Consider the following 21,798-nt stretch of genomic DNA (forward strand, 5'->3'; position numbering starts at 1 on the left):
GCAGAGAGAGAGGGAGACACAGAATCAGAAGCAGGCTCCAGGCTCCGAGCTGTCAGCACAGAGCCCGACGTGGGGCTCGAACTCACGGACTGCGAGATCGTGACCTGAGTCGAAGTCGGACGCTTAACCGACTGAGCCACCCAGGTGCCCCAGCAACTTTTTAATCTGCGTCCCTGCAACCTGCTTTGTATCTCTTTAGGAGCTGACCGTATTTTCCAGTGGAGTCAGGGGTGTCCCCTGGGTGGTGAAGTGATAAGGTGAGGTGACAACGCTAGGCCCCAGCTGCCACTATTGACCCAGGGCCTAGACAAGTTAGTGCACCAGCCCTGTGGTCACAGCGAGCCAGCGAAGGGCAGTCTTCTCCGGAAGGCCATTGTGCCGCGGACAGAGCTGAGGCTCCAGTCGTTACTTGCTCAAGGCCAGGAGCTGTTAACTGGTGGAGCCGCAGCGTGAACTCGTTCAGCTCATTCAACAGAGCGAACTCTGACTCTGCAGCACACTTCATTCATTCACTTACTCCTTCACTCACCCCCCCCCCACACGCTTCTCTTTCTGGCCTTTGTCACTGCCCATCGTCCTGTCTGTGGGGCACATAGCTAGAACACGAAAGCCGAGGGGAGGAACTCCCTTCTGGGAGACTGTGTGTGCCTCACCCCCACGGCCCTCGGGCCCCTCCTCCCCGCACTGGGAGAGGAGTTTGGGTCTCAGGCCACCCCCCCACCCCTCCAGCCCCGCTTTCTGTTAGCGCCAAGCTCAGCTCTCTGTATAGGATGATCGGACGCGTTCCAGAAGAGGGGGCACACCGTGCAGAGCTTGGGAGACATCTGGCTCAGTCCCACATCATCTCGATTGAGGACACAGATGCCCCAAAGGGGAGGGGTCTCACCCAGACCAGCTCACTCCCAGCAAAGCCTGGACGGGAACCTCTCTCTCCTGACCCACACCACAAGGAAGGACCCCAAGGGAGGACCCTTGGGGGTCCTGAGGTTGCTGCCACGCAGACAGGCAGCATGGGCCCCTCTGTGCCCTCGAGCCCAGGGAGGTGCACACGTTCCCAGGTCCCTCCTGCCCTGCCCCGCTGACGTGCCAGACACACTGGAAGATTCTTGGCTGCCTCTTGTCAGTGGCCACTGTCTGAAGAGGCCAGAGAGGCCTGTGGAAATGATCCCATCAGGTCCCTCTCCCCAGAGGCAGGTCTTTCCACTTCACTGGAAAAGGAATTTGGCCCTTCACCACCACGGTCGTCACAGTAAAGGCCTCGCTGCACCAACCACTCACAGGCCATTAAGTCCGTATGCAGACAGGGTGGGTTTTTCCGTCCCACCCACCAGATGAGTCAGAAAGTCACCCTCGGCAGGTGGGGCCATTTGGCCTCGGTCTTTTTGCCATCCTGGCCTTACCTGACAGCAGGAGAGAATTAAGTCTCAGAGCAGGAAATGGCCAGGAATGCTGAGGTCTGGGTCCGGTTTCCCCGAGCTGACTGATCAGGTCAGACCCCCTCCTTCTCCAGGGCCACCCGGTCACTGGGATGTGGGGCCACACCTGGCCTTGGGAGTCAGAGAGCTGCTTCCCATGGTGGGTGGGGAGGAGGTGACTGCATCTCAAAATCACCCAGGGCATCGTCTGTTCGGGAACATTCCGACTCACCCTGGGCTGGGGGAAAGGACTGAGGATGGCAGGCAGATGTACTTGGAAAACGTGCCTCCTCCGAATCAGAGAACCCTGCTCCCTACGCCCTACCCCCTGCAGCTGCCTTTGCAGCTCTGACAAATCCAGATCCCTCTCTGTAAGGATCAGGGAAGGCACACCCACAGAGAAGAGGTGCTTCGTGGGGTGGCACGCAGGCCTGGGGCAGGACTGGTGATGCCAGCTACACGTGCAGCCTGTGAGCCTGGGCTTCATGCCGGGAACCTCGGCCTTGTGTGTTTCGGCAGGGGCTGCTCTCTCGTCACCCTGGCCGCTCCCTTTGGGCGGGGGCTGTGCCTACCTGTCGGACAGAGAGTTCCTTTGGGGCAGGAGCTGTGTTTTTTTCTGCTCACTCCCAGATCCAAGGGAGAGGCTGTGAATCTCTAGCGGGGAGGGGTGGGGAGGCGGCTGGTTTCTGAATCACATACGCACACTTGATGGTCTGCCCACCAGGCTGTGGAGTGATCTATCCTTAGCAAGTGACCAGGAGCTATTTCCAAGGCCCATTTACACTAATGACCTAATCAATTTATCCGGTTCTTTTCTTTCAAGTTGCTCAGAGCATCCGCTCCTTCTCTCTGTAGCCTTTGGGCTGGTCCTGGAGGTATCAGACAGATTTCCCTCTTGGGGACTGGTGACACTCGTATCAGACACGGTAGCTGATGCCGCAGGGTCTGAAGTGAGCAAAATTCAAGGCAGGGTTACTAGGACCCTGGCATCCTGGCCCCTCCCCGTGACCCCTGATCCAGACTCCCCTGGGCAATGTAACTGTTAAATATTTGGCCCCTGGAGTGTGCCCAGCACCTTTGATTGTATCTGGTTTCCTGTTCTCCTTTGGGAGGAAGAATTTCTCTGCAGGAAGTAGTTTAATAGTCTGAAAGCCTTACTTCCCTGGTCTTGAGATCCAAGTTTCCAGTTGCAAGTGGCCAAGATTCTTGATAAGAAGGGAGGCAGGAAGGAGGGGAGCAGAACAATGTAGCCTCGCTCCTTCTCAGACACCGAGGAAGAGGGAAGGAGAGGTGGAGGGTTCAGTTCCCGACTCTCCAACCTGTAGGGCTGCAGATACACGCTGACAGCTCCCCGCTCCCCTCCCCAGCCCTCGGGCCCAGTGCTCTGGCCACGTGACTGGGAAACAGGGACAGCCAGACCTGAGGACCTTCCCTGGCCTCAACAGTTGACAGGACACTTCATCACCCCTGTCTTCCAACAAGGCCACATTCAGCCCTTTCCAAAACGGCCATGTGGCTTCTCTCTCTCTCTCTCTCTCTCTCTCTCTCTGTCTCTTCTGAGTCAACACATACTTGTGAAGAGTCTGGTCAGTTCTCTCATCCCCCTGGCAGGGAGTTCTCTGTGATGACTGTGTTCAGTTCTTCCTGTTCTGGCTTCACTTCTGAGCCGCTGGGGTCTAACGGGGAACTCAGAGATCATTGAGGTGTTTACGGCTGAGGGCCTTGAATGCCAGGAATTGGTTCCGCAGGTGAGGAAGCATCTGAGAGGCCAAATGGGATAGCGAGGTAACCCAGAGATTAGCAGCCACGGGAAGGTAGCCCTGGGCCGAGGGACAAAGGGAGGAGGTGGGTCCTGGGGCCCAGGGGCTGGTGGAAGCTGGGACCACGGTGGGCATGTCTGCTGGGAGGTAAGGCCAAGGAGCCGATGTAACGGCTGCATAAGACTCACAGAGAGGGGTAGAAAGATCCTGGCTTTCCTCTCCTCCCTCGGTGCTCCAGTGCTCCCCCCGCAGACCCCCACCGACTCAGGAGCTTGGGAAACACAGCCTGCAGGGCTCAGCCCCTGGTGACACACAGCAGGGCAGAAGGAGGAGGGAGGCTGGGGACAGCCAGCTTCAGGCCCAGGTCTTGTGTGTGCAGTGACAAAGTGCCCTGAACACTTCCTCTGTTTGGCAAGTTCTCCATCCACCAAAGAGAGATCTTTCGGGTCTCCCCCCTTCTCTTTTCTCTGTCAGATTCTTCTTTCCTGCCCCCGTCTTGTGGTCTGTTCATCACCAGGTGACTTTCGGAGCTTTGGCCTGCTTTGAGGAGGGTTTTTGCTCACGTTCTCAGGGTCCACTGAAAAGTCAGTGCCTCATCATGCGCAGGAAGATCCTCCCTCGGAGGCTCTGGGCAGGGAGAGGCCTCCCCTCTGTGCACAGCTAGGGCCTCTGACCGGAAGTAATCTTATCTGTGAAAAGGAGCCTATTCATGAGGCACGGGACCCATGAGGAGGGGCACGCCCATGGCTCCCACTAGGATTTCGCTTGAGATGGAGACATCTTCTCTGGGCTGCAGGCTGGAAGACTGGGGAAGTTAGTTCTGGCCACGGTTCGCAGGGGCAGCGCAGGGCTTTGGGCCGCCGTGGAAGTGCTGGGGGCTGGCTGGTGACCTGGGGGCTCTTTCTCATGCCTCTCGTAAGAGGCCCTCGTCAGAGCGGCCTTACGTCCCAGGACCTAAGCAGGAGACCAGTAGTTACCCAATTCATCAGTGGGCTCCCACAGCTCCCAGGGCAGTGGGGAATGAACCAGGGAATGGTTTTTTCTCATCCAGGGCACTATGATTACTTCCAGGGCTCTGGCTATGCCTTTCTTATCTGCCCTTCGCCAACTGAGCAGCTACCATTTAATCTTTATTTCTGGTGCCCTGAGATGTACTCCTGTGATAGGTCCTCAACCAATCGTAGATGATTGAATAAATCCTTTTTTATTTCTCACTGAATAAATTTTATTTATCATGGGATAAATCATAAGTGATTGAATAAATGGCCGTGTGGATTCACTTACCCATTTCTACACGTATCTATTCATTTGTTCAGCAAATAGTGATTGAATGCTGTTCGAGGTACCGGGGTTGCGGTGGTGAGCCTGCAAAATAGGGCCCTGTCCTGAGCGGAGCTCACATTCTGCTGGAGAGAAACAGATGATAAATGCATATATGTGTATATATATGTGAAGACAGAATGAGAGAGAGACAGGAAGTGATAAGCTCTATCAGGAAAATTAGGGGCACCCGGGTGGCCCTAATTTTCCTGATAGAGCTTATTACTTCCTGTGTCGGCTGAGTGTCTGATGGATTTTGGCTTGATTTTGGCCCGGGTCATCATCCCAGGGGGGTGGGATCGAACGCTGCATTGAGCGTGGAGCCTGCTTGAGATTCTCTCTCTCTCTCTCTCTCTCTCTCTCTCTCTCTGCCTCTCTCCCCTACTCTTGCACTCTCTCTCTCTCTAAAAGAAAAAAGAAAAAAAAGGAATTAAACAGGGCAAGAGGTACAGGGTGATGGGGGCTGTCTTGCAGGGCGGTCAGGGAAGCTTCTCTGAGGAAGTGACGTCTGAGCTGAGATCTGAATGAGGGGAGATGGACAGAAAGCATCTGCCCCCAGCTGGACAGGAGCAAGGGCCCAGCGATGCGGTGCGGACCTCGTGGGCAAAAGGACTGGGGTTCAGAGTAAGGGGAGGGGCCCCCGGAAGAGCCAGGGGTCGGGGAGACTTAGGAAACGGTATCTCCCTCTGCCCAGTGGCCAGGATCACAACATGAGCATCAGCTTGATGATTCTTCCTCTCAACTGGACGGCCAGACTCAGCAGCAGGTCCCATTGGCTCGGTTCCCAAGTGCGCCTTAAAGCCGTCCATTGTCCCCTGCCCCTGTGCCGACCAGAGAACACCACCTAATCTCTTGCCTGGATGGCTAAAATAGCCTCCCTGTGGTTTTCTTGCTTTCCCGGCCACAACTCATTCTCCACATGGCGGTCCGAGGGAGCTTTTAAAAACAGACGTTGGATGACATTACTCTTTTATGTGCCATGGCTTCCCTGCACTTAGAATACACCCCAGAACCTCTACAGTGGCCCTCCCGGCCCTAGGTGTGTCCCTGACCACAGCTGTGACCGACCCGCCCTGGTCCCTGCCCTCACTGGCCTCCCTTGCTGCTCTCTGTGCCTTGACCTCCGGCCTCAGCACCTGCACCTGCGTTACCTTGTTTTGTTTTGTTTATAATTTTCAAAACCGACTTACTATAGCAGCATGAGGCCCTCCACACCTAAGGCCTATTACTAGTGTGTTTTCAAATTTTTGTAGTTTTCAAGCGGACCGGCCGTGCCTTCTGCCGGAAGGCTCTGCTCTGCCCACCCCCCGCTGCCACCACCCCCATCGTTGCCTGGTTGGCTCTTGGTGATCGTTCGGCGCTCAGTTCAGCGTGTCCTCCTCAGAGGGTCCCCTCTGCCCAGCAGCTGCTCACTCCCTCGGGGAGTCCTGTTGACTTCACTGTCTGAGATGATCTGTTTATTTGTTTTTTACGTCCATTTCCTGTCCCCTTGCTTCGAGAAAGTTACTTTCATGAGAGCCCGTTCTCTTCAATATTTCAATGTTTCTGAACCCTAAAGGTGCTCAGTGAGTATCTGTTTAGTGAATCAAAGGGAGGTACCTGCCCGCTGGGTTGCCCCGACACCTGCCGCTAAACATCTAGGCGGCTCATGAACAGACCAGTCTGGGGGCTATGAAGAGGTCAGACCCGGAGGGAGGAGGGAGGCTCCCAGGCAGGTCTAATGGCATCTTCAGAACGGCTCAATCCAAGCAGCTTGTCTGGAGCAGGCAAGCCTCACCACGGCTCCCTTCCACTCTGGGGTTCCACCCTCCAACCCCCCTCAACCCCAACTTACGGGAGTGCCAGAGTTGGGTCCAGCCTGAGCTTTGGACTTGGAACGATCTGAATCTTAGAAGTTCTGTCTCTGCCTCTGTCTGGCTGAGGGACCTTGGACGGGTCTCATCATCGGAGTCTCGGTTCCTGTAGTTGAAAAAAATGGAAATAACCATAACAATACCTAACTCATAGGGACTGTCTTTAGTCAGTGCCTGGCCCACGAAAAATATCAGTAAGTGTTAGCTCCTATCGGCATTGTTCTTGTCATGTTTACTGATCAATTAGCTGTTATTTTTTCGATGCCCCCCCTCCCTTAGCCTCCGGAACCTCCCCTTCCCGTGTGGCACCCCTGCCAGAGTGTGCAGGGGTGTGGCAACGGCATCCTCTGCCCTGCCCTCTTGAGCGTGGGATTTGTAGACCTTCCCCTATGTCTGCCTCTGAACCACGCTTGCTCTGGCAGCATCTGTGGTAGGAGATTCTTCCTCATTCAGCCGGGCCGGCGCTCAGGGATGGGAACTCCCCTGCCCCTCTTTCCCGAAGCTCTTCCTCTCCCTCTCGGAGCCTGCCACCCCTCTACTCCAGGTGCACAGTCTTTCCATGTTTTCACTGTCATCAGGAAGGTGCTGGCTCATAAGCGAATTCATACTCTGGAGTTAGTGCTGTCTTGGCTTTTAAAAATCATACCCATAGAGGGGCGCCTGGGTGGCGCAGTCGGTTAAGCGTCCGACTTCAGCCAGGTCACGATCTCGCGGTCCGGGAGTTCGAACCCCGCGTCAGGCCCTGGGCTGATGGCTCAGAGCCTGGAGCCTGTTTCCGATTCTGTGTCTCCCTCTCTCTCTGCCCCTCCCCCGTTCATGCTCTGCCTCTCTCTGTCCCAAAAATAAATAAACGTTGAAAAAAAATAAAAAAAAAAATCATACCCATAGAGACCAATTCTTAACCCAAAGGGACCTATCTCACCAATGGTGGGATTTTCAGCACTGTGAGGGAGATACTGGAGGTGATGGGGCTGGTGCCTTCAATGACGTCCTGAAGGTGCTGCCTGCCCTGTGTTTCGATGTCTCCAAAGTTTGCTCCCCTGCCGCCACCCCCCCGCCATGTCTATCTGAGACTGCACGCTCCTGAGGACAGCCGTCTGTCTGGCTATTTCCCAACACAGCCGTGGGGGTGGTGTGGCTTCAAGCCCCAACTTGGGAGGGATAGCCCCAAGCATTGGAGAACATTCAACTTGCCCCACCCCATGTGCGCCCCAGGACTTACAGCCTCTGTTTCTCTTTCCCACGTGTGGGGAGAGGTGAGTTTCTCCCTGGCCCTGGGACACAGCCCTTCCTGTGAGAGCCCGCCCCACCTCAGCTAAGGTCCTGGGTCCAGCCCTTTCCCACCATGGAGAAAATAGCAAGAAAAACAGATGAGAACTGATACCCTAAGCTGCAGGTCTGCTGGGACCTGGCCCTGGAGGAGCCCCAGGAAAGCTTTAACCCCGGGGCTCCAGACAGTCAGGAAGGGTGAGGGGAGGAGGGGTGTGGGCACCTCTCTAGTGAGAAGTTGCGTCCTCCCTCTCTCGCACCTGGGTTACTGTCCGTACCCACCTCCTCTCTCAGTGGGTCATCATTGCCCGGGTGTGGGTCCTGGGTGCCCCCCGCTCCCCCGTCCCCCCAGTCCCCAGGCTAGATGACAACATGAGGTCACCTTGTCCATCCCCGTTTCTCTGGGCAGACCCTCTTTGGACAGGGTCCAGATGTTCCCATTTTAAAGCTCGTAGGAAAGGGGCATTGCCACTCTGCCAGTCAGCCTGTATCTAAGTGACCTGTAGGGAGCCTGGTGCCCCGAAGGAGAACTGGTCTCAGAGTCACGAGACCCTGATAAGTTATCGGCCGTTTCGGGGCCCAGAGTTCCTAATCTGTGAAATGGTAATCCCATTACGTGCTGCGTTCCCAGGGCGGTTGTGGGGATCACCTGAGACGTGAATGTACAGGGCTCTGTAAACGATAAATGGATATAAATCGGATGTGCGATGGGCCGCGATGGTGGGGTCAGGAGCGGGGGTGCCTGGCCCCCAGCCTTCCACAGCCGCAGCCCCATTTGGTCCTGCTGAGGCTCACCCTGGAAACCCGCTTCCCCCAACCTCGCGGCAGCCATGGCAATGTCAGCCTTCTCTCCCGGCAGAACGGTCCGTGCTCCTTTGGTCTTGCCCCCTAGACTCATCTAGAGCTTCTTTCACCATGGGATGTGTGGGGAGCACTTCCAGATCATCAGTAACGAGCCCGGAGCCAGATATCTGCAGAGCCGTTAGGCTGTGTTTTGCTGAACGTCTAGAGACACTGGAGGTTTTCCAAGTGGGAGCGTTTCTAGGGGCTTCCAGGGGTAGGAGCTCAGGCACAGGAGCATTGGTGGGGTGTTCACAGACTACTTCCCTTATGTTATTTCGTCTGTCCTTACCCTCTGAAGTGGGGTCCACTGTCTCATTTTACAGAGAAAGGGTTGATCTAGCAGGCTGCAAATTCCAGTCTCTGACTTCCAGTGTGTGCACCAGGCTGGCCGTCCTGCTGGCGGTCCAAGAGGTGGGAATGGGCTTCAGTTGCAGCAAGATAGCAAGGATTATGTGTAAGAAAACTTAAGGAGGCACAAGCGAACTGGGTGCCTTCAAGGCGTCTTGGTGCTCCGGGGACACGAGGACCCTATGATCAGAGGAGGGGAGGGGGCACCACACTGAAGGTGTCAGAGTCAGCCAGGGTCCCCATTTCTCCCATTGGAACGATAAGGAGATTGGAAATGAGGTTCCCAAAGTCCCTTCTAGTGCTTGCTCTCTAGATGGGGTGAGGGGATCTGGTTTCTCCCTCCCCTCCAATCGTTCCCCTTCCCATCCCTATAAACCTTCACAGAGCAGGGGGCTTTGGTGCTTGGAGAGGTGTCCAGGGTGAGAGGGACCTTAAGTATCATCGCCGTGAAGAAGAAAGCCACGGATTCTGCAGGCACAGGACAGAAGCAAATGGAGTCCTAGGGAGGCCTCCCCTTCCACCCCTGTGGGTCTCAGGAGCTGTTTAGATGCTCAGGAGGGCACTCCATCCATCTCAGAGGCTGCATTGGAAAATAACAACTGGGCAAGTTGCTGCGCTGAGCCAGCTCCTCGGCACAGAGCCGGGCGGGCCCCAGCCCCTGGCACTCACTCCAGGGCGGTGTGTGGGCAGAAGACATGCTGGTTACTGGCTGGATTGGTTTAAAGGGAAGTGGGGAGCTCCCAGGACGCTGAAACTCTCTGCCCTCGGTGGGGGCGCCGTCACCGCCCATGGGCAGCCTCGTCCGTTTTCCGTGTCATCCAGATGTTCTCATTTTCTCTGTGTGTCATGACACAGAAAAGGCTGGAAAGCTCTATCCCCTGACATAATCTGTTCCTTTCCTTCAAAGGACACAACGGCAACCTGTAATTGTCTTGTGTATTTATTTCCGTGTTGTCTGTCTCTTTGCCCAAAATGTGAGCTGTGGAGAGGCCAGGGTCCTTTACCTAATACCAAGCACAGAGACCGGCGCTTGGCACAGAAAACACCCCATCTGTGGAGCAAGTGCACCCATGCGTACATGCATTCATGTGCCTTGTTTGCAGCGAATGCTCAATGGCCATCAGTTATCTTTCCCGAGAATAATTCTCCATTAGCTTGGGGGACAGAGATGGTGCTTGAACTCAAGCCCTCAGGAGATACGCATGGACAGTGATTGGAAGGGGAAAGGGGAGGTAAGCATGGAAGGGGAGATGGGGCCACCGGTAGGGAGGTAAGGGGCGGGGCCACCGGTAGGGAGGTAGGGGGCAGGGCCAACAGGAGGGAGGTGTGGAAGGCTTTTTTCGACAGTTGAGTCAGCTGGCCCAAGGGGAAGAGTGGTTCTTCAACCCTCTGGCTGTTTTTGGTCAGTGTAGACGTGTGTGAGGAAGCACAGGAAAGTGCCACCGCCTTCCATGTGGCCTTGGGCAGATCACGTGATTGCTTGGAACCTCAGTTTCCTCATCTGTCAGATGGGCACTCATTCGTCCGGTGCTTTCCTACCCCGCGAGGGCTGTCGTGAAACAGTGACGAGAGGTGACCAACGGGGACGTGCCGAGCACACGTGATTGATTTTTACTTTGGTGATTTTATTAAAACTCTTCCGGGAGGTCCTTTGTTGTTTTCTGTCCTGATTTTTAATCTTGATTTTTAGTTTGTTTTGATTTTTCTGCTAACCGGGCTTCCCACCCTCTGCAGGTGAGATGCACCAGTGCATTGTAAGCTCTGGCCCAAATCTTGGATCCTGGAGACTCGGACCTCTAGCCAAAGACCGGCACCTCCCCCCTCACTGGGTCCTGGCTGGGGCGGGAGCCTCCTTCTGGGGCCCCGTAGGGGCTGATGGAGCCTGGTGAGAGTGGGGGGACTCACACTCTGCCCTCCCGTTCCCCAGGTACAAGACGGTGGTGACTCCCCGGAGGGCGGCGGTGGCCATCGCCGGCTGCTGGATCCTCTCCTTCGTGGTGGGCCTGACACCCCTGTTCGGCTGGAACAAGCTGGGGGAGGTGGAGCGGGCCTGGGTGGCCAACGGCAGCGAGGGTGAGCCCGTGATTGAGTGCGAGTTTGAGAAGGTCATCAGCATGGAGTACATGGTCTACTTCAACTTCTTCGTCTGGGTGCTGCCCCCCCTGCTGCTCATGGTCCTTATCTACCTGGAGGTCTTCTACCTGATCCGCAAACAGCTCAACAAGAAGGTGTCGGCCTCCTCTGGCGACCCACAGAAGTACTATGGGAAGGAGCTGAAGATCGCCAAGTCGCTGGCCCTCATCCTCTTCCTCTTCGCCCTCAGCTGGCTGCCCCTGCACATCCTTAACTGCATCACCCTCTTCTGCCCTTCCTGTCAGAAGCCCAGCATCCTCATCTACGTCGCCATCTTCCTCACGCATGGCAACTCAGCCATGAACCCCATCGTCTACGCCTTCCGCATCCAGAAGTTCCGGGTCACCTTCCTTAAGATTTGGAACGACCATTTCCGCTGTCGGCCCGCACCCCCTGTTGATGAGGACCCCCCGGAAGAGGGGCCCCACGACTAGACTCCACCTACTGCGTCTGCCTGCCCCCATCAGGGGCATCTCAACTCAGTCCCACCTCCCCACCGGTCCCACTCCCTGAGCCTTTCTGGCGGGGCTGTGGGGTGTGGGTGCCCTGCACCTTGGGTTCTGGAGGAGGTTTGGCGGGGGGGCCGTCCATGGATGGGGAAGGAGCCAGGTAACCTGAGGGGAGGAGGAAAGTGGCTTGAAACTCCCCACCTGTGTGACCATCCCACAGGCAGCCCGGTGCTTCAGGCTGGACGGACCTGGGGAGACTGAGGCTGCAAAGGGGCCACGTGGGCTGGAGGGCAAGCTTGGGCTCCCATGGCAGTTAGGGGAGCCTGCTTATCTCTGGTGGTGGTCATGCAACCCTGGGACCAAGCCTAAGGAAAGGAGAGGATCCCCTCCAACGTGGATGGAGAGAAAGAAACTGGGCTTCATGGCCCTGCTTTCTCTCCTGTTCTGTAGGAGAAGGTGGCAGAGCCACGGAGGGGCGGGAATCAAGGAGCCTCCGTCCCAGCCTCCCGGGACCCTGAGCTCCCAGCTTTGCTGGGCGTCAGGGTACCTGCCCTCCTTGCCCTGTGGAGCCCAGGTTTATATCTGGGAGAAGCAGAAACGGCGGATCCAGAAATCATCCCCAACCTTTGCTTTATTCTCCACCAACCCCCGGACCCTGGGTAGAGGCTCCAAGCCCCCTGGAGCTGGTGTAGAGTTGATGTGCAGGCCTCATGAAGCCACCAGGTGGCAGCACTGAGCCATTGTTCTTGCCCTGAGTGTCCCAAGGCGGAGCCTCGAGTGTACCCGTCCGTCATCTGGGCCAACCAGCTCCACTAGCCCCTGGTGATGGCCTGGACTCCCCTAAGTGACATCCATCTCTGCTCTTTCTGGGCCAGATGGAGAGGAGAGCCCCAGACGTGCCAACACGAGGGCGCATTCTGCCTGCCTGGGGAGGAGGGGACCAAGGGAAAGTGCTGAGGTTGGGCACTCCTGGGATGCCATGGACCAGGCTGGAACAGGCCGGGGGAGACCACAGTCCTGAGAGTAAGGGAAGGGAGGTCTTGCTGGCACTTAGATACCCTCAGTATCCCTGGCACCTAGCACAGTTTTCAGGGGCTTGGGGCTCTGTTGCACAGTCTAGGCTTTAGAGCATCCGGGGAAGGGTCCACCCTCTGCCAAACTCGGGTGCCCCGTGTGTGGAGGGAGGGGGGCAGGGTTCTGAGCGTGGACAGCAACTCCAGGCCTTGAGTCCAGGCCCTTCCCTTTCTCAGAGGTAGGATGTTCCCTGGCTCCCAAGGAGGGCCACCTGACTAATAAAAGACTGTGAACCTTGATGGAGAGCACACCCCTGGCTACCCACCCCACCCCCCAACCATCTGAGGGCAATAGACAACCTGAGCACAGAGGAGCAATGGGGGGGAGGTGGGGATGGGGAGGAAGCAGGGAGAGGGGAGATACAGAGGCGTTCAGAGCAAGGAGGGTTCCAGAGAAGAGGGTGTCTGTTCACGTAGTTAGGCTGTAGGCATAGCAAACCCTGACTGTGAAGGCGAGATCCTAAAAAAAGCTCATGTCTGGAACTCTCCACCCTCCCATGACATCCTGAGTCCCCTCCCACTGGAACCTTCTTCAGGATGTCGTACGTGGAGACCCCCTCACGGTGACACATCAACCCCCCCCCTCACTGGGACACAGCGCCTCCCCCATCACAACGATGCTCGTGGTCACAGAGGCCCCCGCACACACACCTTTATTTGAGCGCTTCTCGCCCAGACTGCAGCTCTCTGCAGGGGCACTCCAATCTCTGCACTTTCCAGGCCCCCTCGCATGCCCGGGGAGACTGGCCTGGGGCCCGCCAGGCCTACTTCTGGCTCCTGGGCTCCAGCCTCTTGGGGAGGAGGCTAGGCAGGTACCAGGGAGCAAAGCCATCCGCTGTCACAGAAGTGGGGGTCTGGGGCATCTGTGGAGCTTGATGCTGAGCCTGGTGGCCCCAACCCCCCCAGGTCTGCAGCACCTGGCGGAGGACACGTTTCATGAGCCCTGCTGTTAGGCAGGGCTGGGGCTCCACCTGCCCTCTGAAGAGGAGAGACAGGGCGCAGGGCACAGGGACATAGCCCCTCTCTTTCCTTCCCAGGCCTCCTGCCCCAGGGGCCCCATGTCCAGCTCTGACCTCTGCCTCTGAGGCTCCAGGAAACTTCCCTGCCTGTCCAGAGCCTCGGAACCCCCTGTGGAGGGAAGGTGGGGCATAGGTCATTGCCCCCACATTGCTGCCAAGGAAGTGCCCTGGTCTAAGGGCACGCAGAGCCAAGGCTAGACCCCTGTCTCTGGTGCACATTGCCTGACGCTGCAGGTTTGTACCCAGAGCTGACCACCACCTTCCCCTCTCACCCCCACCCCCTGCTCTGGCCTCTGACCCCAGAGACAGGGGGTCCAGACATTTGCCATTCTCATCACAGCCTCCTGTCGCTCTTCAGTGCATGGCTGAGGCCGGAAGAGATGCCGCAGTTAGAGTGGGGGAGGGGGACAGCTGCAGGGGCCCCGAGTTGGGGGCAGCGGGACAAGAGGGGCTCAGGGCTACACCCCTTCACCCCAGTCAATGGATCAGTCTGAGTGGCAGACTCTGTTACCTCCTTTCCCTACACCGGGCCAACCTCCCACTTGGAAAATCCTTCTGACAGCCAGACCTCTCCATCTTTACCACCCCTCTGTCTTGCCTTGATGTCCAGCACCCAGCCTCATCTAGCCCAGCAGGAGAGGCGGTGGCTTCTCCTCTTCTCCTGTCCTTGGGAGGACCCTCCTCGTAACCTTACCTTTGACCTCCAGCCGGCAGGCCACAGATGCCTCCCCTAGCACACTGATGGCCTTGCAGGTGTAGAGCCCGGAGATCAAAGGGGCTGGGCTTCCGGATCTCCAGGGTGCAGACACCTTGCTCAGAGAGGGCGTGGTATTTGGGGTCACCCTGGATGTCCATTTTGGTTTTCATCCAGATTATCTTGGGCTAGGGGAGCATCGAGAGCAGAGGAGGGCTGGGATGGGCTTTGAAGGAGCTGCCTGCGTAGATTCAAGCCACTGCCCCGCCCGCCCCCACCCCCACCAGGACATAGCAGGGCTTCACCCCTTCACCTTGGGCAGTGCTCGGACCCTGCAGAAGAGCTGAGTGCTGTAGCCCGGGGTGGAGGTGTGGTCAGCCAGGGGCTGGGTAAACGAAGGGGCTTCTGAGAAGTCTTGCTCGACAAACCCTTTAGGCTTGGCAACGATATCTGGGTTCGGGAGAGAAAGGGGGGCAAATTCGAGGTTATAGGAGTAGACCTCTTAGAACTAACCCCATCCATTTTCCTAATCACCATATCTTACACTTAGGCAGCTCATTTAATCTGCATCGTGTCCCTCTGCCAGCGTGAGTGTGTTATCCCCATTTGAAAGATGGGAAACTGAGGCCTTCATGGATGCGTGTCTTGCCTGATATCACTTCGTGAGTCTGGGGTTTAAAGGGTAGAAAATTACACGAGGACCATGGCTCTCTGATGAGAGAGCTGCCGGTCTGGAGAAGGATCTTAGCATCACAAGGGCAGGCGACAAGCCATTTCATGGCTGCCGTGGAATGAAGGAGCTCTGTGGCAGGGTCCCACGCTCCTGTGATCTTGGAAGCCAGGGGTGGCCAACGTGTGGCAACGTAGAACCTGAATGCCTCAAAGCGGCAGAGGAAAGCTGGGACCACGGCTGGGCGGGTCAGCGAGGGGACCGAGAGGGGAATGGGCAGGAAGACTGGATAGAGGAGAAGCTCTTGGCTGAGGCTGGGGACCTACAACCCAGAGATACCATATTTCATTTCTGTTGGTCTTGGGAGACCTGACTGGCTTTCCTTTTTTAAACAAACATTTCTTCCTAATTCTGCGTAGCTCGGGCCGGAGTTGAAAAGAGTGTGCCTTCCCAAGCCCACACAGACTCTGCATGGGGGTGGGGGGAGCTGGAGGTCACAGGGCGACAGGGAGAAAGGGCTTGGCATCTCACATTTGACTCAAGCAGGCCGGGTGCCTGTGTGGAGACAGTAAATACCCCTGTCTTTCTCATCCGTCTCTGTGGTGTTGTATTAGGGTTGCGAAGCTTGTGTTTTAGCAAACTCACTGGACAATACCCGCCCACGCGCTCTGCCCTTCAGAGCAGTTCTCTTGGGACACTGCACATTAGCCCCAGTGACTGCTACGATGCCGGCAGCCACCAGCAACGGCAGAATAAGTGCACAGCCTCCCCAGGGGCGCATCTCGTCTGTTCCGATGTGTTTGTTAAAATCAATCAACTGCATGCATTTCTTTACAGCCGCTCGTGGGAAAGCGTGAGTGCGTGCAGAGCTGTGGCAGGGGTGAGGCGAGGGAAGCCAACGTCCCGGCTCGCAGCCCCCACCAGAAGCCCGCAGGGAGGGACGCTGACACGCCAGGAAAGGCCGAGCCCGGCAGTCAGGCCTGGCTTGGTGTCTGCTCCCAGGCCCAGACCCACCTGCCTTCCGGATCCGGGCTGGCTCCTTGGTGACGGCGGCCAAGGTGCTGAGTCCACACAGGTTCTCCGAGAAGACCCGAAAGGAGTAGGCGTTTCCCACGATGAGGTCAGAGACAGTGCAGGTGGTCGGGTGGTAGCGCTCCGGCACCGTGAACCATTGCTGCGGGAACCCCAGCCCTGTCGTCCTCCCCTCTGACCCCTGCCCTTGCCCACCCGGCTCACCCTGCGGTCCCTTCCTCCTTGGGGCTCATTCCATGCCCTTTCCCTGGGGGCTGAACCATCCAGCTTTGGGAGAAGGGGTCCCTGGGTCACTCAGATGATCTCTCTGGGGTCCTCAGAGAATTCTGGATTTTTACCACTCCAGGGGTGGCCTGAGGACCTGCAAACTCACAGTCACCTGGGAACTCCTTGGAAGTGCAGGATCTCAGTCCCCACCCCAGAGCCACTGAGTTAAAATCTGCATTTTAGCGAGATTCCCAGGTGATTCATAGGCATAATTACATTTCCAGAAGCACTGCTCTAGACCTTGCAGGGCCTCAGAGAGTCTCACACACACACACACACACACTCCTTGCAGTCTTCAGGAGGAAACTGAGGCCCAAGGAGGACAGGGATCTTGCTAAAATCCACACAAGGAGTCAGGTTAGCGGCAGTTAGACTAGGACTTGGTCCCTGGACTCTTGGAGGGCTGGGCCTTCCTGGCCACCTTGGCCACTTCCCCCACCCCACTCGGCTCCAACACGCCTCACCCCTGTCTTTTTGTCTGCCTTCTGCACCACGTAGCCCAGGAGCTCTGTGTTGCCTGGGTCCTGGGGCAGTGTCCACTCAAGGGCAACGTCGTAGCCCCAGACGTCCAGGAGCCAGACGCTGCTGGGGGGCCCAGGTTTCTCTGCGGGACCAGAGTATGAAGAGGAAGTGAGGGGGGAAGGCTGGGCTTGCCACAACCCCCCCCCCCCCCCCCCAGCCAGGATCTGGCTCCTGTCATAGTCTCTGGTCTGATCCCTTCAGCTGTCAGCTCTGGGGTAGGAGGTGGGGTATCTGGACCCCCAGCAAGTCAACTCTGCCTCCCCTGACCCGTACCAGCCACCAGGATGTCAATGGCTGCCCTGGCCTCCGAATCTTCGAGATGCACAGTGAGCTCGTAGCGGCCTGAGTCGGAGCGCTGGGCCGAGGATGGAGTCCTGGTCCCCAGTGCACACGTGCACTCGCTGGCTGTCCAGGGCGTGGCCACTGTGGGTCCAAGAGGCCTGAGGCTTGGGACTCCTCCGGAAGGGAGGAGCTTTCGGGGCGGGTGCAGGAGGCTCCAGCACCCCCATACCCACTCAAGTCCAGGGATCCCTGGAGCCGTGCCCAGGGGAACCGGCTTCATCAGCCCTTCCCAGGAACGGCACCAGAAGTTGGAGACACACGTGCTGCCCACAGCCTCGTTCTCCAGGTGTCCAGCCAGTCCTGGGACCACCCGCCCTGTCCACAGGCTGGAGAGTCGCAAGAGTCCCGTGTACGACAGAGGGAGGGTGAAGCTATCGTGGTGGGTCTTAGGCCAACCTTCATGGGGATCCTGACATCCCCTGGGCTTCTCTGACACATCTCAGATGGGGGCCCTGATTTCCGTCCAGGTCGTTATCCTGGGCAGGAGCCACACCTACCTGGAAGGGGATTTGCAGACTGACGGTCTCTCCCACCTGGCGGATGTAGGTCTGCCGAAGATGGCAGGGGACGCGGATCTTGGGGGCCTCTGCGTCAAAGCGAGAGTGTAGGCTTAGCCCAGCAATAGGGTTGCTGGTTGGAGGCTACTGTGGCGGGGGTAGGAGACAACTGGTGAGGGTCACTGGCTGGGCAGGAGGGCTCCGAGGGGTGTTCTGGGGCTGCCTCCTTGGTGGGCAAGGCAAAGCTCACTGCTGGAGATCCATGGGCCCATATTCCCTAAGGTGCCTGGGGAATTGAGAGCCAGGAGGTTCCAGGAGGGCAGGGCCTCCATGGTGTGAAACAGTAGGCATCCCGGGCACTCCCTTGGTGCCCTGACCTTGTCAGGCTGGGATTTGCCCTGCAGCCCAGGCATTCCTGGGCTCCAGATGGGGCCTGGCGGGCTCCTTAGCTCCCCCTAGTGGCGAATCAGGTGTGGCACCTGTTGGCCTTCATTCCCAGGAAAGGCGTCAATGTCATCTTCCTCCGAATCCAGCACCTTCCTTCCATTCCACACCAGCCATGGGCCTCCAGAGAAGCCCCTCTGAAATCGATTTGCTCACTTCTCTGTCTCGAGGCCACATGGGAGGATTAGGAGCTTTCCCTTCTTAAATGAGGCCGGAGCAGACATACCCCCTTCTTTCTCCGTCACCCCTCTCACTGCCTTTCAGTCTTACAATTGGGAAATCCTTCCTGAAATCTTATTTCAGTCCCATGCCAGGGCAGGGAGCCACCTTCCTGACCGTCACCTAATCGGGTACAACCGCTAAAGCCACTGGGCATTCCAAGGGAGCCTGCAGCGGCCCCTGACGTTGTACCCCCTGGGCGGGGCAGCAGTGGTGGTGGCCGGGGGGCCCTCAGCAGGAAACAGGTGGCAGCAGTTGGTGGGTGGCACACAGGCTGGAGGGGGAGGAGACGGTGGGAAGGAACACTGTGTCTCCGCGGATTAGCTGTGCAGGCACTTGGCTCTGGGAGCCTAAGGAGCAGAATGCTCCAGGGGCAGCTGCAGGGGGCCAGGAATGCTTGGCAGCTCCAGGTGGCTAAGAAGGGACAGCTGAGCAGCTGAGGATTCTGGACAAGGTCCCCACCCTGCCCTGCCCAGGAGGAGGGCCTGGCTGGTCCCTCTTTGTTCACGGCCTCCCCTCCCTCTTCTCTCCAGGAAATCCCCCCCTCCCTTGCCAGAGGAATGTTAATGGAGTCGTGGGTGCTGAGTGTGGCTGGCTCCTTCAGTGTCGTGCCTTGGAGCAGAGGGCCCAGGACCTGCACCCTCTCCGAGTCTGAGCTCCATGGGGCAGGTCCAGGAGCCTCCCAGCCAGGAGGGTTTCCTGGCACCTCCAGGCTAGAGTCAACGTGTCCATACTGTGGCTGCTAGGGCAGGGCCATGTCTCACACTCAGAGGATGGGAAGGTCCCAGAGAAGACTCCCTGATGCTTGGTGGCACGTGAACGGTCTTGTGTGGGAGTCAGGCTCTGGGATTGCCGCTATTGGGCTGGGTGACCTCGAGGGAGTCCCTGGGCTCCTTGGGACCTGCTTGGCTTAAATGGACCAGCCGTGACAGTCTAGGATTCTGATCTCACCAGCCCCGTGGCCCCACATCTCTTGGGCCTTGAAGTCGAGAAGTATTTCCTCGAATCCAAACTTGACCCCTCCTGTGGCCATGAAGCTCACTCCTTTTTGGAGGGCTTGTCCAGAACTGTGGGGGAACACTGTCCCCCTGTGGGTGTGGGGGAACAAGAAGGAAGGCCACCTGCTGGCCTGTGTCTCTCTTCACCCTGGGCCCTGGGCTGTCCCCAGAGACCTCGGATCAGACCAAATGACTCACTGCCATTAACAGACTGAAACCTGAGCAGCTCTGGGAGGGGAGCAAGGGTAGGCTTGAGGCTAATGCACCCTGCAAATAGAAATCTTAGCAAGGGGACAGCAGCTGGCCTCCTAGGTCCCCAGGACACCGCTGTCCTCTGGGGATGGAGAAAACTTCCCAGGCCTTCTGCAGGCTCTCGTCTTCCTCCCACTGGGGACATGGTGGGATAAGAGGCAAGCGAAGACTTCTCTCGGTTACAAAACCTTTGGGAAGATTGGAACCCAGGCCATAGGACAAGATCAGAAAATGGGCAGAAAATGAGCTTGCGTGGCTGCTGGAGGGGCTCAGATTAGATAGGAGGAAGAACAGGATGGCTCCTAGCATTGGGACCCTGAGGCAGGTGACTTGGGGAACTTGAGCTTTCAGTTCGGGGGGTCAGGGAGCCCTTCCCCCCCAACGCTTGGGGGCCGGGCCACTCAGGGAAATAGCGTCTTTGACCTCCAGAGGCTTGCTGCTGAGGAACCTGGAACTTTCTTAAGGCAAGCTGGTGATAGCACGTGGCTTGTGCCCGTGAGGGTGGGATGGGGGGGAGAAGATGGTCCTGTTTCCTTGGCCTGATGGCCTCAGTTTTCCACCCATTGGATGAGGTGCCTGGGAAGGGCTCGGGGAGCAGGAGACGAAAGGGTGGGCCTTACCGATCATCTTCTGGATGTGGACAGGCTGCCCTAGCACAGCTGGTGGGCCGGCCCCCGCAGAGCTCACTGCAGCCACACGCAGGAAGAATTGGTCTCCCGGAGCCAGGTTCTGCACGGTCGGTCGGCTGGGTCACCATCATGGGCCGGGCATTCATGGGCACCCCCTCAGAGGCTGTGGCAAATGGGGAGCAGGCAAGGCCCCCGCTTCATGGCCATGGTCATCCTTCTCAGAGGGGCTTTCCTTTTCCTTGGTGATCTGGGGAAGTTGACCTCCCTCTCTGAGCCTCATTTCTTCCTTGCTCCCCTTCCCTGACTTGTCAAATGGCATCAAACACCCCTGGTGTTCGAGCCCTGGAATGGTGGCCAGAAAAGCCCAGAGAGGGTTGGACACACTTGCCACGTCATGCAGCAATGTAGGGGCAAAGGCAGAAGCCAGGCTGAACTTGGCCACTGTGGAGGTGAACGGCACAGAGGCAGCAGGAATCGGGCCATTGCCCTGGTCCCCCGTTTCTCCTCACGGTCTCCTGCTCTCAACTGTCCCCTACTCCCTGCTTTTCTGGTCCCCACCTCCGGCTCGCCCTCCCCCAGCAGGGCCCTCTGCGACTCAGCATCTCCTTCCCTTCTCAGCAGAGCAGCACCCGAGGGACCCCTACCCTTCTATCTGATACTTGCTCAGAGGCTCCCTGGAGCTGGAGGACAGGGGGTCTCCCGAGGTCATTTGGACCCTCCCTGCCTCAGAGGTACGTGGAGTGAGCACGAAGTGGGTAGGTGAGTGGGTTGAGGGGACCACTTGCACTTCATCCTTCTGTATCTAGCCGCCCCCCCACCCCAGACTGGCCCAGCTGCAGGGTCTGGGGGCTTGTCCCTCCTACCCCCCAGCCCACCACCCCTGGGTGTACGCAGGGCTTAGCCCAGAGCTCACCTCCCTCTCGGCAGAGCTCTAGCGCATAGCCCTGGAGCCCCAGCCGCCCTAGCCTCTCTGGGGGCTCCCAGCTCACGGTCACTGAGCTGTCGCTCACATCCTCCAAGGCCAGCAGAAGCGGGGCCCTGGGGATGTCTGGGAGAGAAGTAGAGAGAGACGAAGAGGCCTGTGGTGGAGAGCTCTCCCCGCTCCCTTCCATTCCCTGCCATTCCCTCCCCGCTTCCCTCCTCCACCTGCCCCGTCTCTTGTCACCTTCATTTGGAGGTGCAGGTTTAGTGGCTGCAGGGGTGTGGGGGCCGGTGCCTGAGGGGCGGGCTCCTATGGTGGGGGAGCCTACTCTTCCCCAGCAGACTCCGATGCTGCCGTTTCTCCAGAAGGCTCTGCGCTGGGTGCCTTGGCAGACTCAGAGGCGGTTTCCTCCGGACCACAGGCGAGGGCCTTCGAGGTGGCTTTTTCTGTCATTGCTGCGCCGGCTGAGGGGTCAGGCTGGAGTGTGCAGGGGTCAGCAGGGGTAGGTCTGGACCTCCAGGATGCCTGGGACACCTAGGCCCAGGCTTATATAGTCAGGGGCTGCCCCACCCCCCAGCCAATGATGATTCCCAGCTGTGGGGTCAGGTCAGGTGGGAGGACTGGTGGGGTGGGGAGACGCCTAGGCCAGGAATAGCTCTGGGGGAGGAACTGCAGGGTCCCTTGAGGCGCGCACTACCTCGTCCATCGCTCTGATCGGACCTCGGCGGCCAGGGTGCTGGTGGCCAGATGGCAGGAGGGCGCAGATGGGTGAGATGGGACGTTGCCTCTGGAGGTTGTGCCAGGGGTCAGGGCAGTGGGAACAAGAGC

General features: G+C 58.0%; 2 protein-coding genes across 2 annotated transcripts in view; one reads left to right on the forward strand and one right to left on the reverse strand.

The window, feature by feature from the left end:
• ADORA1 (adenosine A1 receptor) overlaps positions 1-12,703 on the forward strand; it is a 34,676-nt gene extending 21,973 nt beyond the window's left edge. Inside the window, exon 3 of the mRNA XM_043568620.1 lies at positions 10,736-12,703. Coding sequence (XP_043424555.1) covers positions 10,736-11,375 — 640 coding nt within the window. The 3' untranslated portion in view covers positions 11,376-12,703. The remainder of the gene's footprint in view (positions 1-10,735) is intronic.
• A 524-nt stretch (positions 12,704-13,227) lies between these two features.
• MYBPH (myosin binding protein H) lies at positions 13,228-21,423 on the reverse strand. Its single transcript, XM_043568054.1, is given in 16 exon segments — positions 13,228-13,441; positions 13,537-13,591; positions 14,177-14,249; positions 14,251-14,364; positions 14,490-14,626; positions 15,861-16,020; positions 16,610-16,749; positions 16,941-17,032; positions 17,034-17,120; positions 17,320-17,324; positions 17,507-17,595; positions 20,040-20,160; positions 20,162-20,211; positions 20,962-21,096; positions 21,214-21,244; positions 21,247-21,423. Coding segments are annotated over 16 exon segments (1,680 nt in total).
• Positions 21,424-21,798: the final 375 nt, after the last annotated feature.

The sequence above is a fragment of the Prionailurus bengalensis genome, chromosome E4, assembly GCF_016509475.1.
Source record: "Prionailurus bengalensis isolate Pbe53 chromosome E4, Fcat_Pben_1.1_paternal_pri, whole genome shotgun sequence".
In the NCBI taxonomy this organism is placed as follows: Eukaryota; Metazoa; Chordata; class Mammalia; order Carnivora; family Felidae; genus Prionailurus; species Prionailurus bengalensis.